General features: G+C 39.2%; 1 protein-coding gene across 1 annotated transcript in view; it reads left to right on the top strand.

Annotated features, from left to right (window-relative positions):
• The window catches only part of LOC127436995 (ATP-binding cassette sub-family D member 2-like), a 36,571-nt gene extending 23,166 nt beyond the window's left edge, over nt 1–13,405 (top strand). The window contains exons 6-10 of the mRNA XM_051691567.1: nt 4,111–4,256; nt 9,969–10,114; nt 10,739–10,823; nt 10,928–11,053; nt 11,290–13,405. Coding sequence (XP_051547527.1) covers nt 4,111–4,256; nt 9,969–10,114; nt 10,739–10,823; nt 10,928–11,053; nt 11,290–11,506 — 720 coding nt within the window. The 3' untranslated portion in view covers nt 11,507–13,405. The remainder of the gene's footprint in view (nt 1–4,110; nt 4,257–9,968; nt 10,115–10,738; nt 10,824–10,927; nt 11,054–11,289) is intronic.
• Nucleotides 13,406–16,820: the final 3,415 nt, after the last annotated feature.

Consider the following 16,820-nt stretch of genomic DNA (forward strand, 5'->3'; position numbering starts at 1 on the left):
TGGGTTGTGTCTCCAACTTCTGATCAAACGCCTTTTCGGCGTCAAGTGAGATGGCAGCGACCAGAGTCTGATCATTCGCCACTGACCACATAATATTGATGAGACGCCTGGTGTTATCAGAAGAGCTGCGGCCCCGAATAAACCCCACCTGATCTATATGTATAAGAGATGTCATAACCTTACTTAATCGGTTAGCCAAAATTTTTGACAATATTTTTACATCTAGTTGGATCAGGGAGATTGGACGGTAACTTTTACACTCACTTGGATCTTTGTCCTTTTTAAGAATCAGACTGATCCGGGCTTGTGTCATGGTTGGAGGAAGCTTTTCATTCTTTAATGATTCAGTATAAACTTCTAACAAAAGTGGAGCCAGTTCTGTAACATAGGATCTAAAAAATTCTGCGGCAAAACCATCTGGCCCCGGAGCCTTGCCAGTAGGTAGGGACTTAATTACCTCGTCAAGCTCCTCCAAAGTTTTCTCAGAATCAAGAGAGTTTTTTTTGCTCAATCGTCAGTTTATGAAGATATAATGGTTCCACAAAGTTTCTAATATCTTCATCAGTAGACGAAGACGTGGAGCTATAAAGATCAAGATAGAACTCTTTAAAGGCATAATTAATATCAATGACTGAGGTAAAAATTTCACCACCAGTAGATTTCACTGAGGGAATGATAGAAAGAGACTCTCTCTGCTTTATATATCTAGCCAAAAGCTTTCCTGCTTTGTCACCCGACTCAAAGTATCACTGTCTTGCCCTGAATAACCAAAACTCCACTTTCCGCGACAAAATAGTATTATATCTATATTTCAATCGGGTCAGTTCTCTGAGGCCATCAGCTGACATACAGCACTTCAGCTCTGCCTCTGCACTTTTAATATTCCCTTCCAACTCCACGAGTTCTCGTGCTTTGGATTTTTTGATGAATGAGGCATACTGTATTATCCGACCCCTAAGAACCGCCTTAAGTGCCTCCCAAGCCACACCCACAGAGGATACTGAGGACCAGTTGGTCTCCATATAAACATTGATTTCAGTCTTTAACATTTGTTGGAAATCAGGATTTTGCAAAAGGGACTCATTAAGGTGCCAACTATATGATTTCTTTTTCTCAGTATATGGCAACACCTCTAAACTCACCAGGGCATGATCTGAGACTAAGATATTTCCAATTGAGCAATCAACAACAGATGAAATGAGGGATTTGGATATAAATATATATATATATATATATTCTAGAATAAATCTTATGGACTGATGAAAAAAATGTATTGTAGCTACGAGATGGGTTTAAAAGTCTCCAAATATCCGTAAGACCAAGATTTTTACAGATCCTGTGAAGCGTCAATGTTGCTCTAGGGGGTTTACACACTTTTGCTTCACTATGATCAAGGACTGAGTCCATCAGAAGATTAAAGTCTCCTCCCAATATTATATCATGAGGGGTGCCAGCGGTTTGCAACAACCCTTCAAGATCTATAAAAAAGCCCTGATCATCAGCGTTAGGTGCGTAAATATTAGCCAAAATCAACCTTTGCCCTTGAATTTCAGCTAAAACAATAATGACTCTCCCTAATTTATCTTTAGTCTGTTTGAGACATTTGAATTGTAGATGTTTATTAATCAATATAATGACTCCTTTGCTCTTACTTGAGCCAACACTAAAAAAAACATGTCCACCCCATATCTTCCCAAATTTTTCAGCTTCCTGCGGGGAGAGATGTGTTTCTTGAAGAAACACTGTATCATATTTCTTACGTTTAAGAAAAGTAATAACCTTCCTTCTTTTTATGGGGTGCCCCAACCCATTTACATTCCATGTGGAGAGAGATAGTACACTCATATTAACATTTGACATTTTGATATAGTAGAAAAAATAAATTGTGTGTCAAAAACAAAATTATACAGGCCACATTCCCCATTAGTGAAACAATCAAACCCCGAACTTCCCCCCAAACAAAACAAATAGAAAAAAGAAAAACGTGCGCCTTAACCCCGCTCACGAGAGCGCAAACCGGTGACAACCCTTCTAAACACAAAAGGTCCATGAATGCCCACGAGCCCCCACGACAACATTGCCATTGGATTGCACAATTTTGCCTCACAAATTTGTGAGGCAAAATTACATAACAGAAAATACTTTGTAAAATAAACCCCAGCCAATAGGAAGAATGAACACAAAGAATGTGTATATTCATTCACAGAACTGTTTCAAAGATGTGATCTTCTCCAAAACAAATTCCAGCTGATATAAAACGTTCAGATATGTTCAGTGAGCTGGCTGTAATGAGTTCAACGGATGATGTAATCATTCCAATGTCTCATAAAAAAAACTCAACAAAACAAACTACAGCCAGCAGGAGGAATAAGCACGAAGAACGAACAGATTAATTCACAGCTGTTCCCAAAGGAGTGTTATTCAATAGAACAAGCTCCAGCCGCTAGGCGGAACCAACACAAAAAGAAACAAAACCGGCATCCCGGTTCCCCAGATGGTCGAGTCAGTTCACTCGGAGGCCGCATAAAAGTATATACCATGACTTACACAATCCGTCAACTTTATGAAAGACATCCTTTGTGTGAGGACACGAAGCAGGAATAGAGCTGGATCTGGCCAGTTCTGGTGACCTCGGGATAGGATAGAATAATATTAGTGTAGATGCCATTCAATTTTTTGCAGAGTTATAGATCATGATCAATGTTTCAGGTTCTGGCAGACCAAACTAAAGCAGCCTAATTGTGAGTTGAAGAATAAATTAGGTGTATGCCTGGCTAAATAGATGAGTCTTTAGTCTAGACTTAAACTGAGTGAGTGTGTCTGCGTCCTGAACAGTGTTAGGGAGACTATTACATAGTTTAGGAGCCAAATAGGAAAAGGATCTACCTCCTTTTGTGGATTTTGATATTCTAGGAACTATTAACAGGCCAGAATTTTGTGATCGTAATGAATGTGATGGAATATAGCGTGTCAGAAGGTCACATAAGTACTGCGGAGCTAGACCATTCAAAAATTTGTATGTAACAGAATTTTAAAATTAATACGAAATTAACAGGTAGCCAATGTAATGATGATAAAATGGGCTAATATGATCATATTTCTTGGTTCTAGTCAGCACTCTGGCTGCTGCATTAGTATAGTGACAGGACAGAAAGTCTTGGAGAAGCTAGAGAAGAGAGGACACCGGTGGCAGTCTATGCAAGCTGTTGTGCGCATGATGCTGTGCCCTGCAGGCTTGCATGGTGCCACGCACAGCGCGTTTTAGTTTATTAACAGATTTAGCGCTAATAACTTGCAGATTTCTTCTTCCCAAAAAACTTCCCAAAAATTCAGAAATATTATATATTTTTTTTGTACTTTGTAATTGTGGTGAAAAATTACTGTAGCGAAGTTGAATACTTCATTTTTAGTCAACTCAAGTAAAAGTGCTATTATTTATTTATACTTAAAGTAGAAAAATTTGAAAAATGTACTCAAGCACTGTAACGAGGGTAGTTGTAATTCGTTACTTTCCACCTCTGCTAACAACCTATTTTCCATCAAATGAATGTGTTATTTTTAATAGCTGAAAATTGTAATATTGGCTATATATCAAATGTTGACAGTGCTGTAGAAACAATCAGAAAAATTCTAATTATAAACCTGATCAGCTTGGCTCATGATTATATAAGTTAATGCACATGCAGTATCTATCATATATCCACTGCCATTTAAATACTATCAGTGAATCCAGTATATTATTTGTAATTTACTTTGGCAGATATCAGTTTTTGTCATGTCTGTTTGGATACATGTTAAATGTTGCACTGTAGTTTCTTGTAGAGCAGATTAAAATAGACCATGACAGAAATTTTACAACTCAGTCCGTCAGAGTGACGGATAAAGAGTTTTCTTGCACAACCTCATTTAAACTGTATATACCACCGTACAACCCAGCTCTATTACACACGAACCTACAGTATTACTCTATTTTTTTATGTTTCTAAATTGATTTCAAATTGATTAGAAAATTAAAATGATCCCTTTTGGGTGCAATTCCAAGTTAGATACCTCTGACTTAAACACATGAGCTGTACTGATGTGGTTTCCTGTACTGGATATTGTGTGCAGGTGGAGGAGGGGATGCACTTGCTGATCACGGGACCAAATGGATGTGGGAAGAGTTCTCTGTTCAGGATCCTGAGTGGCCTGTGGCCTGTGTACAGCGGGCTGCTTCATAAACCCTCTCCTGAACACATGTTCTATATCCCACAGAGGTACATACACATTCAAAGTGTCATGAATACACACCTCTGCCGTCTCTCCTCCGTCTCCGCTCCATCTAGCAGATGTTGCGCTCTCAGGATCTGCAGTAGAGCTGTAACCAAAGAGACAAACAGCATAACTAAAGCTCTATGAATTGCTGAGGGGCAGAAACCAGAGTCCTCAATAATGAAATATTTACTGATTCCTGCAGGTGCAAGCACAGCTAGAGCCCAGGAACACTTTTAATATTTTATACAGGGGCCGAGGGAAGAGAAATGGAGAGTTGTGTCTCTGTGGCTCTCATTGACATCAGCCTCTAGATGCTTCCTGTGTAGAATTAAGCAATAAGGTTGGGCTATATTGTGTAGAAATATATATGGCATTGTAAGGCACGACGCAGAGTAATATACTGTTATATGTTCCAAATTTGTATTGCTTTTTAAAAGTGGTCACTCCATAATAAAAATGTTAAGGACACAAATTTGTATTTAAATGTTTATTAGCAAATTGGCATCCTTCCACTAGAGGTTAATAGTAAGGTTAATAATTGGTCTCAATGGGTGCAGTGCAGTGACATGCAAAGTAGCTATGTGACAGGTTTTATAGCAATTGTCAATTTATTTTACTAGCAATTGGGAGACTTTATTTCTCGTAGCTGCTTCTTTTTATCTTACAATTGTGAGATTATATCAAGCAATTGCAAGTTTATATCTCATAGTGTAATGTCGAAATTGTGAAAAATAAAGTTGCAATTGTAAGATATAAAGGGCTCTACTTTAATATGCGGTATGTCATACGCGCAGAGTCAGTGGGCAAGGCCATGAAGTTTAGTATGTACTTGCAAGCATGAGCTAAGTGTGTTTGGTGAAATTGTGCGCGGAAAGCGCTAATGGCCTTGGTCATGTGCAATTTAATTCTGAGATTCTTCTCCAGTTATTGCACCATCTGCATCCTATTGTATAGTCCATTCCCTGTCAAACACCAGTGATAGAAACAATGACAGCACATTTATAAGAATTTGGTAGTATAAATGGGCTGTATGCGATAAAATAGAAGAACAGAAATATTGACTTACGTTCTTTTGTTTGTCATTATTAAATGTCTGGTATATTTCTAGTGCCACACTGCTTTTATCTGCATGGAAAATGTGGTTCTCGTAAGGACTTGGATGTAGGCACCTTTAAATTATAGAGAATGTAAGTTCTTCACCGCATCGAAACAGCCAGTTCAAACGGCAATGGCTTTAAACTTTTATTCCATTATTTGATTGTTGGTAACATAAAAATAAAGATATTGAAACATTAAAAATACTTTTTTTAAAGCTGTTTCATTATAGACCTTTTTCACAGACTGTGATGACGCGTTTCCACCTATTTAGCAGTGTAAATCTAGTGAACTTTTTTGTATGATAATTTTTTTTAACATTGAGCATAAGTTTATAACATAATGCTTTGTGTTATATTATCCTGGAATTCGTTTAAAAAAATGAATTACCACAGCTGCGAGGGGGTTTCAATTACAGCTGCTGAGACAGTAAATTTGGCATCTTCTCCCATTTTATCTTAATCCACCTCTCTATTTATATTACAACCGCTTCAGCCCCGGTCTCCTGGTAAACAGCAGCGCGAATGCAGATTACACACACACTGGTTGATCGTACGGCTCAGGGACGTGATCTAATCATAAGTGCAAACTTTGCGAAGTTACCGCCACCATGCATTTGTAATTGGAAAAAAAATTAAACAAATGCAACGTTTGATTTTTCAGAGAAACGGTAAATCTTTAAATGTTAAGATAAAGCATTTAGGTTAAATGAAGTGTCACTAAACTGTGTATTCTGCAGAGGCAGTGGGATGTGTCTGAAGGTGTTGAATAAGGATGCTGGTGTTTCCCCCTTTGGCTTAAAATCTCTGTCAACATTCACAGCAGATGGGTTTTCCCGGTCTCATCACAGCAGATGGTTTTTCCCAGTCTTATCAGCCAGAACCCAAAATAATTCCAAATCTCGCTATGTGAACTGTGTTGTGTAAAAAGCATCTCACTCTCCAAAGTTTTACTTAAATCCATATTATCCATTAGGAGACACGACTGCCAAATTAAGACACTGGGATTCAGATGTGTGTTTGAAGCATGGGAAAACCACTAATTGAAAAATAAACAATATACAGTAAATAAATACCATATAAGGGGCAAATTCTAAACAGTATTTTGCACTCTTAAAGGGCACTGCGTGAAGGGGACACCACTCAAAAAAACTTCATGGTTACTTGTGTAACCTCCGTTCCCTGATGGAGGGAAAGAGACGTTGTGTCGATGTAGTGACACTAGGGGTCACTCTTGGGAGCCCGAGATACCTCTGGTCTTTGATAAAAGGCCAATGAAAATTGGCGAGTGGTATTTGCATGCCACTCCCCCGGACATACGGGTATAAAAGGAGCTGGTATGCAACCACTCATTCAGGTTTTATGCAGAGGAGTCGATATAAGGTCCGGCCATTTCAGCGGGTAGTTCAGCGTTGTGGCAGGAGGGACACAATGTCTTGTTCCCTCCATCAGGGAATGGAGGTTACACAAGTAACCATGACATTCCCTATCTGTCACTCACTCGACGTTGTGGTGATGAGTTGACGGGGTGCGGGATCTTGAGCTGCGCTGGGGCAGGATATGCCGGCTAGCATCCTTCTACTGCTCCACCATCGAAAACTGCTGGGCTCAACGGTGTCGCCGAATAGGCCCGCCTGGGAAATGGGGGCAGCAAGGAATCGTGTCTTGTCGGCCTCGCCCATCTCGACAAGGTTGAGCCAAAGGTGGCGCTCCTGGACCACTAGTGTGGCCATCGTCCACCCGAGAGACCGCGCCGTGACCTCCGTCGCTCGGAGAGCGAGGTCGGTTGCCGAGCACAGTTCCTGCATCAATCCCAGGGCGGAACTACCCTCGTGCAGTTCCTTTAGCGCCTTGGCGGACTTGCAGGAGAGCCATGGTGTGCAGGGCGGAGGTGGCTTGTCCAGAGGCACCGTAGGCCTTGGACGGGGGCTTTTGGCACCCACGCCAGGTGGCAGCGCTCTGCGGCATAGGTTCATCGCGAGCGCCTTTATCCACCGGGGGATTGCCGAATAGCCCTTGGCTGTCCCACCATCGAGGGTAGTGAGGACGGGGAAGCTGAAAAGATCGGGACCAGGCAGTAAAAAGTGCCTCCCGCGACCTTGTCAGCTCTTCATGCACTTCCGGGAAGGAAGGAACTGGGGCGGGGCGTGGTTTTGAGTGGCGCCGCGAGCCCAGGAACCAATCACCGAGCCGCGAGGGTTCAGGGAAGAGCAGTGAGTTCCACTCTAGCCGACGCTCGCGGCTGCCCGGGAAAGCATGTCGTCATCTCCGCATCAGCCTGTGACTGGGCAATCGTCCCCGAAGGGAGGAGCCCAGCTGAGGCTTCCGACTGGACGAGCCCGCTCTCCGATGCTGCGCTCGAGAGCTCATCACTTTCGCGGGCTCCGAATAAGAGGTCGAACTCGCTGTGAGACGAGCCGGAAGACTCATCCGGAAGCCCGATCGGGGCAGACGAGCGTGTGCTGGGGAATGGGAGGTCCGCGGGGGGATACCCGGCGGAGGCGGTCCCATTGGGGTCCCCAAATCGCCCCCAGTGCTAGCCGCACTGGCCTCATACCCGTGGGTAAAAGGACCAAGGCGGGGAGCCTCTGGGGTGGCTTGCTTTCTTACGAAGGTGAGCCGCGACCGCAACGTTGCCATGGACATATCCTCGCAATGAGAACATGACCATCCACGAACGCTGTCTCCACGTGAGCAGTGTCCAGACATGAAAGACAGTGATCGTGACCGTCAGAAGGCGAGAGATAACGAGCGCAACTAGGAATAACACACAATCAGAAAAGCATCTTTAGAAAGACGCGTCTTTAAAAAGACGTTCCGTGTGTGCCGCTCTTTTAGAGAAATATACTCTTTTAGAGAAATATACTCTTTTATTTCTGCCGAAGCTCCCAGGGGCATTCTCTGCAGTGCACCAGTGCAGAGTGGGGAGAAGCCACTGAAATGCGCTGTCAGATCCAGCAGAGGTGAATGAACAGTAGTATTCAGCTCAGTGAGCATGACCGTTCGGCTCCGAAGAGAAAATTTGAATGAGTGGTTCCATACCAGCTCCTTTTATACCCGTATGTCCGGGGGAGTGGCATGCAAATACCACTCGCCAATTTTCATTGGCCTTTTATCAAAGACCAGAGGTGTCTCGGGCTCCCAAGAGTGACCCCTAGTGTCACTACATCAACACAACGTCGCGTGAGTGACAGATAGGGAACTATATATATATATATATATATATATATATATTTTATTTTATTTTTTTATTTTTTTGTGTGTGGATTTTCTCCCCAATTTGGAATGCCCAATTCCCAATGCGCTCTAAGTCCTCACGGTGGTGTAGTGACTCGCCTCAATCTGGGTGGCGGAGGACGAATCTCAGTTGCCTCCGCATCGGAGACCGTCAATCTGTGCATCTTATCACGAGGCTTGTTGAGTGCGTTACCTAGAGCATGTGGAGGCTCATGCTATTCTCTGCGGCATCCACACACAACTCACCACATGCTCTACTGAGAGGAAGAACCACATTATAGTGACCACGAGGAGGTTAACCCAACATGACTCTACCCACCCTAGCAACCGGGCCAATTGGTTGCTTAGGTAACCTGACTGGAGTCACTCAGCACGCCCAGGATTCGAACTTGTGACTCCAGGTGTGGTAGTCAGCGTCTTTACTTGCTGAGCTACCCAGGCCCCGAAAAGACAATATTTTTAAAGTTATTGCAGACATAGGTCTGATTCAAATGAAGGTTTTAGTGAAAATAATATTTACTACCGCACATATAACATAAATTACGGTACTACCGTATTGACTGTATTGACAGTTTTTTGAAGATTTAGTATCGCGATAGGTAGCACTGGTCTACTGTGCAACCCTTCAAGAAGGTTTAATACAAATCTCTTAAATATTTGTTTGTAAAATGACTACATCACTGATCGTCAGGGACATAATTTGATGTTCCACTATATTTACAGAGTTTGAACATGAACTTTATTATCTCCAAATTGCAAATGCAGGAACTGAGTTTAGATTTTGAACTGAGATTAGATGTGATTCTGAAACATCTTAGCGCAATGACTTATTTCTCAGGAAAATCTTCATTAACATACAATACACCCATAGTTTGCTTACGTACACCCACAGATAACGCCAAAACTCCCACCCCAGCCCACTTGCATTTTGTGCTATCACGAGCACTCTCATGAAGATTAGATAAGATGTAGCACACGGTCATTGTGCATTGCGCTGAGCCTAGCGCTGTAATGAAAATAGAGCCCAAAGTCACAATTGCGTGATATAAAGTTACAGTTGCAAAATATAAAGTCACAAATGTGTGATATAAATTCACAGTTGCAACTTTATTTTGCACAGTTGTGACGTTATATCTTGCTACTGTAACTTTTTATCATGCATTTGTGACTATCTCGCAATGATCTTATAAAAGTTATAAATTCGCAATGATGAGATATAAAATAAATTTAAAAAACTTTATGTATTTTATTCCGGTGCAGAATTTGACTTCCAAAACACTCTATCCATAAAATTACTTTTTCCAAAGTTTTTCCCTTGTATTATCTTTTGGTCTGGATTTGTGTAGTTATATCAACCATCTGTCTCTTTGACCATATCTTTAGGCCGTACATGTCTATTGGTACGTTACGAGACCAGGTAATCTATCCTGACTCTCTGGACGACATGCATGAGAGGGGTTACAGAGACAGAGACCTGGAGGTCATTCTGGACATTGTCAATTTAAACCACATTGTTACCAGGGAAGGAGGTACATACACGTAATTCCTGCCTAGCATGTGCCCAACACTCCTCACTTTAATCTCAGTCAATCACTGTTATCAGTAATAAGTCATGGGGACTCAAATGGCACTGTTCCCTTAAATGACCCTCTTGTATTTTTAAAACGCTCATATGCAAACATGTTTGCCACATTGTTTTAGACACACATTATTTTTGTATATACAGTAATCATTCGATTTAATTACTGATGGAACAAATGTGTTTTTGGAAGTTCAGATCAAAATCCACTTGTCTGAAAAATCTGAATGGGAAAGACTCCTCTGATGATATCTGCATTAATTTTCTACTGTAGCTCAATACTCTTACTGTATGTCATTGTCCAAGTTGTGTATATCTATATATGAAATTTTTGTTCATATATTTGGGCATATACAGTATGTACATATTTCAAATTCCACTATTTTTTGGGAAATTATATTGTATTTGTTACTTATATGAAAACAGCCATTTTTGTAGTGTTTGCTATATTTGTTGCATATATGAACACAGAGGTGACTTTTTTATTTCAGTAAAAAAACATACATATTATACTTTTTATGTGCTTTACATATATTGCCATATATCAAATTTCTGTATATGTGGCTGTTCACAGGCTGGGATGCTGAGTGTGACTGGAAAGATGTTCTTTCAGGAGGAGAGAAGCAGCGTATGGGCATGGCACGCATGTTTTACCACAAGTATGACATCTTGTGTGTCACATCTAAACTTGCATATTTATGGATACTTTCATGTTGGAACTTTAAATATATATGTATTTATAGTAATGTATACCTATTTTTAGGCCCAAATATGCCCTGCTGGATGAGTGCACCAGTGCTGTCAGCATTGATGTAGAGGGTAAAATATTCCAGGCTGCAAAGGATGCTGGGATCTCCCTGCTGTCCATCACCCATAGACCCTCTCTGTGGTGAGAAATATAAAACATTAAAAATCCTTAAATTCTTGAAGAAACAATATTACTTTCAAGACTTTAAGTGATCTTGAAATTAAAATTGTTTTATTATATATATGATAATATAATCATAACCAACTAGAAAAGTTATAGAAATTCATTCTTCAAAAGGTGAAGGAACCCTGTAAATGAGTTTTTATTTTTATTTTTGCACATGCAACCTCATATACTCTGTTCGCTTCTGTCCATAGGAAGTACCACACGCACCTGCTGCAGTTTGATGGGGAGGGCGGCTGGCGGTTTGAGCAGCTGGATACGGCCACACGGCTCTCGCTGACGGAGGAAAAACAGCGTTTAGAGTCGCAGCTTGCTGGCATCCCTAAGATGCAACACCGGCTAAACGAACTGTGTAAGATCTTGGGTGAAGATTCGGTCTTAAAGACGACAGAACACAATGATGAGGAGTGAGAGAAATCTCGAAATGCTAGATGTTCAGAAACGCACACGTTTTGGTACTTTTAACAATTTATCCCCGATTTAAAAAATTTGGTTTGTATAAATGACACATTAATGATTTCTTTCTATACTGAACTTGGTGTTTAATTTTGATTGTAAAAATGATTTAGAGTTGTTTTGTTTAAATTTGTCTTTCTTGTTTAAATTTTGTTTTGTGTTTATTTTGCTTTTACGTTTTGTTTTTTATTTGCTTTTTGTTTTGTTTTTTTGACTTTTTGTTTTACTTTTGTTTTGTGTTTGTTTTGCTTTTTAGTTTTGTTTTCATTTTGCCTTTTCATTTTGTTTTAACTTGCTTTTTGCACTTTATTTATTTACTTTTCTTTTATTATTATTATTTTTCTTTTTTCACCTTAATTATTTGGTTTTACCTTTTCAGCACTTTATTGAAACTTACTGTCCAAGAATCTAAACATAATGCAGTGTTTCCATGTTTATGTTGGCTTACAGTAACTCAAAAGTGATGGATTTCTCCTTTCTTGCATTAGATTTCCCAGATAGTTATTTTTTAAAAATTACAACTCTAAGGATATGTTGTTGGTTTTTCTTATATTGTTTATTTTTTAAAATAAATATTTTACCCTTAACAACTTACCCAAAAGCAAAAACTTGGTAAACTGTGGTAAAACCAATAGAGATCCAGCAATTTTTTTATATACGTATATATTTTTTTTAAAAGATCATCATGGGCACATGAATAATTTTTTTACACAATCAGGCTCTAAAAGAGAGAGCGAGACAGAGAGAGAGATTGTTAGATTAAGAGAGAGAAAGAGAGATAGGTCATTGTCTGAGTCAGCTGCAGGGCTCTGTGTTTAAGACAGCAGGTTTCTGGTCTTCTTAACAAATACAATATGCTGGATACACACACTGAGCGCACAGCAGGTGGCTTTGTTGTGTCCACAAAGAAATAGGCTGCATCAGAAAACTGGAAAATTCTGCCTTCCGAGACTGTATACAGAGGTAGGATGACAATAATGTTATTTTCAAACTGTTCTGAGACCAGTTTCCATTGAGTTCAGTTCATTCAGAAATGTTGTCGGTTAAGCCATTGACTTATTAGGCAGCAAGTCAGCTGCCTAAGTTTTTGGATGCAGCCATAGTCTCAGTGTACTATGACAAATTAACTGAGAATGTGTGACTTAAACTCTGGGTCACATGACTAAACAAGCAAGGTGTTACTCATCTTGTTATGTATTATTCCTCAGCTTCATTATGTTCATTTGTTTTATTTGAACAAATGTATTGCACAAATGTGTCTTTTCATTTTTTAGATGACATACTGTGAAGTTTGTCAAATGGCTGTGGTATGTTTAACTTCATGTGTTTATTTTAGGAGAAAATGCAGCTTTGACAATGTTGATGTTTTTCATTTGAATGGTATACCTGTAGAGCTACATTTATAGTTTTATTTTTAGTTTCATACCATTCTGTCAAGTACTTCGTTGAACAGTTTCAAAACCCTACGTTGGCACAGTACATTTTCATTGCATGTAAATAAAGCAACTACAAGATGCTGGACAGAACTAACATTATTTACACCTTCAGTGTTTTTTAAAAAATAATGGCTACCGGGATGGCTACTTTAATTTTACACTCCTAAACAGGAAGTGCTTATATGGTTCGCATAATTATTAGCCAAACTTGTTCAACTATCTGATCATCCCAGAAATGTAAATACTTTTTGATATTTCATTATTACCTACGTATGAAATGATTTCCTGTGGAATATGCTGATGATTGGGTTTAAGATTAAATTATAATTCAATGATATTTGGATGAGACTTGACTGTCTCTCAAGTATGTAAACAATCAGAAAATTGTACAAAAATCAGCTTGTAAATAAAACAATACAACCAATGTGTTTTTTGTGTCTGTCTATCTATCTATCCATCTATCTGTCTGTGGCTGTCCATCCATCCCTCTATCTATCTATCTTTATATGTATATATAATCTACACACTGGACTTACTGAGAGTATACTGCTGTGTGCAGTATTTCATGATGTCCAGATGGAGCTGTAAAGTTCTTATACGCATTAAAGTATGGAGGAATATCACACAAAAATATAAAGAGATCAATATATGAATATAGCTTCAAGCAGCGATGACGGGCCCAAGCATAACTGGTCCATTTCCACCCGATGGCTTTCGGAAAACAATGCAAGGTGGACACATGCATTTGTCATTATTTTAAACAATTTTGAAGCAATTTGGCTAAATATAAGATGACTGTTTTAAAGTCTGTTGTAAGAGCTGCACTTCCTGCTGCCAGGTGGTGGTGCTATGACCATGACCCATAATCGCCACATAAATGTGATCAGCCCCAAAGACTAAACATACATCTCAATTTTGATGTAAATGCCCATTGCACATAGAAGATATGAGACATTTACTGTTTCCCATTTTCACCATTAATTCAATGCCTCGCCATGACAACACCATTTGATATATCAATGTCTTCACATAATGTTGTCTAAATGTGGTGACAGTCTCATGAATCACCTAGGAGGAGCATTTAAAAGTTCAGAGACTGTAATATTAAACAAATCCAAAATGGCCGACTCCCTGTTGGGTGGACCTAATGACTATAATTATGAAAGTTGTCAGGCTTGATGAGAACTATATATGTACCAATTTTGGTGAGTGTAGTTGAAAATGGGGGTGCTACAGAGGCCATCTTACACGCCCATTTTAAACCTGTTAACTGTACAACAAACAAATGCTTTGTTTTATATCAAAAATTTATTCAGTGTTCACATACTTGGTATCAAATTAATTTAAAAACTCAACTTTCATCTTATACAGTCTATTTTACAATTAGAACATTACAGTGGAAACACATTTTAAATTGTTAAAAGAGTGCATTTTTCACATTCTCTGCTTATGATCCAATCCATTGATTGAAGAAAAAACAGCATGCATTTCATTAGGTTAATTAGAAATTCACATTTGCGCTGGTTCGGTGTTTGAGATATTAGACATTATTTTTTGGCTGTGTGATGTCACATTCCACCCCATGTGGTCCAAACCGGTGTATTTCATTTGTGCTTGATTTGAGCCGTTAAAAGAAACACTGTATCTATTTCCCTGAATTCCTTAGAAATAAAAATTTGTCGTGCTGAGTGACTCCAGCCAGGTCTCCTAAGCAACCAAATTGGCCCAGTTGCTAGAGAGGGTAGAGTCACATGGGGTAACCTCCTCGTGGTCACTATAATGTGGTTCACTCTCAGTGGGGCGCGTGGTGAGTTGTGCATGGATGCCATGGAGAATAGCGTGAAGCCTCCACACGCGCTATGTCTCCGCGGTAATGCGCTCATCAAGCCACGTGGTAAGATGCGCGGATTGAAGGTCTCAGACGTGGAGGCAACTGATATTTGTCCTCCGCCACCCAGATTGAGGTGAGTCACTACGCCACCACGAGGACTTAGAGCGCATTGGGAATTGGGTGTTCCAAATTGGGGAGAAAAAGGGGTAAAAAAAAAGAAATACGAATTTGAATTCGGTAGCAGTGACGTCACTCTCCATCCATTGTCTTCCAAATCACACCAAACTGTTTTCATTCATTTGTGCTCGATTTGTGCCCTTAAAATTAATCTTGTATCTATTTCCCTTCCTTAGGGAGCAGTGATGTCACACTCCACCCCATGTGGTCCAAACCGGTGTAATTCTTTTGTGCTCAATTTGTGACGGTTTGTGCCGTTAAAAGAAATATCATAACATATTCCTTTCTTTGTATTTAATAAGAAAGTTTTGGAAGCCTTGAAATCATGCAAGCTAAACCCCATGTCAATCACTCTCACCCGTCTTCATCGTTTGTGCTTGTTTCTGGTTTGTGCCGTGTTTGGTGTCATTAAAGCATTAATTTTTGGGCAAAGATTTAATCTTTCACCACATCAAACTCAAACACATCTCTCTGTCAGGAAATATCAGATTTGGTCTGATATTTAAACCAGGGATGCAAACTACTCACCTTAAAGTCACGTTTTTCTGAAGCTAATTTGACCAAATTGTTTGGTAAAATTTCTAAATTGTCCTTTTAAAAATCACTTTAAATGGTTACTTTGAGCTTAAAAACTTGAAACTCAGTTATCATCGATTTATCTACAGCAATAGCAAAACAAAGCAAGATACAATACAAATAAAATAAAACATAGTAAAAGTTAGTAAATAAAATGAATATCAAGAACTTATAAATATAAAATATATATAGCCTACACAACCAAAGGACACTGACTAAGTTTGTTTCTCATAATCTTAAAACCTTTTGATCTAAAGGCTTATGGTCAAACGCTTGAGATTATTTCTGTACTCAAAAATAAATTGGCCTAATTATAGATGTCTATACAAACCTTTTATTTATAATAGCCAAAAAGTGTCCAGCATATGAAATCATTCAATACTGTTTAAAAAGCATCCCAGGATGCACCTGAAGTTGACTGAGATAATGAACCGTGTGCAGAGCTGGAATAGACAAAAGGCTACACTGAAGAAGTTCAAATAGAAGATGTTTCTGATTTAATTTGTTTTAATCACTGCATAATTTCCATACTTCTGTGTTACTGCTTAGTTTTGATGATGTTATACTCTAAAATGTAAAATGTGCAGTAACAAATAATAAAGAATAGGCAAGTGTGATCAAACTTTTCTAAAGAGTTCTAGTCTTACACTGAGGGGCCGTTCATATTGAGCGCGTTTTTGTATCCATCTGCACTGTTTTATAATTGACTTCAATGTGAACGTGCGCTAGATAGACATCTTTGGTGGCTTGTTTGTGTTTTTAGACGCCATGTCAAGTAAAAAATAAATAAAACTAAACTGTTAAACGTCTCGAGTCGAGACGCATACGTTTTGCTCTTTTGTGGCGCTGTGTGTAATTTTAGTGCAACAACAACACATTCCAGCATGTGAACGGCACCTAACATGTCTTCAAACATTTGTGCTGAAATTTGAAACAAACATTTTGAATATTAGCTAACATATAGGACTATGCAATTACACAAACACCATCAACATAAGTTGCGCCAGCTTCTAGCTAAATTAAAACTAATAAACTAATTCAGAGCTGAATACTGTGGCTGTTTACTTGCGAAAAAACGTATTAACCCATATAAACATTATGTACATCTTTGTTCAGCAGTGTCACATATAGCCTATAAACAAATCATAATTTGAAGCACAAACATAGACATTTTTTATTTTTTTTTTTGCATTTGGAGTTTGATGTGATGAAAGATTCAATCTTTTCGAAAAACGAATGCTTCAATGCC

This window comes from Myxocyprinus asiaticus, chromosome 47, assembly GCF_019703515.2.
Source record: "Myxocyprinus asiaticus isolate MX2 ecotype Aquarium Trade chromosome 47, UBuf_Myxa_2, whole genome shotgun sequence".
In the NCBI taxonomy this organism is placed as follows: Eukaryota; Metazoa; Chordata; class Actinopteri; order Cypriniformes; family Catostomidae; genus Myxocyprinus; species Myxocyprinus asiaticus.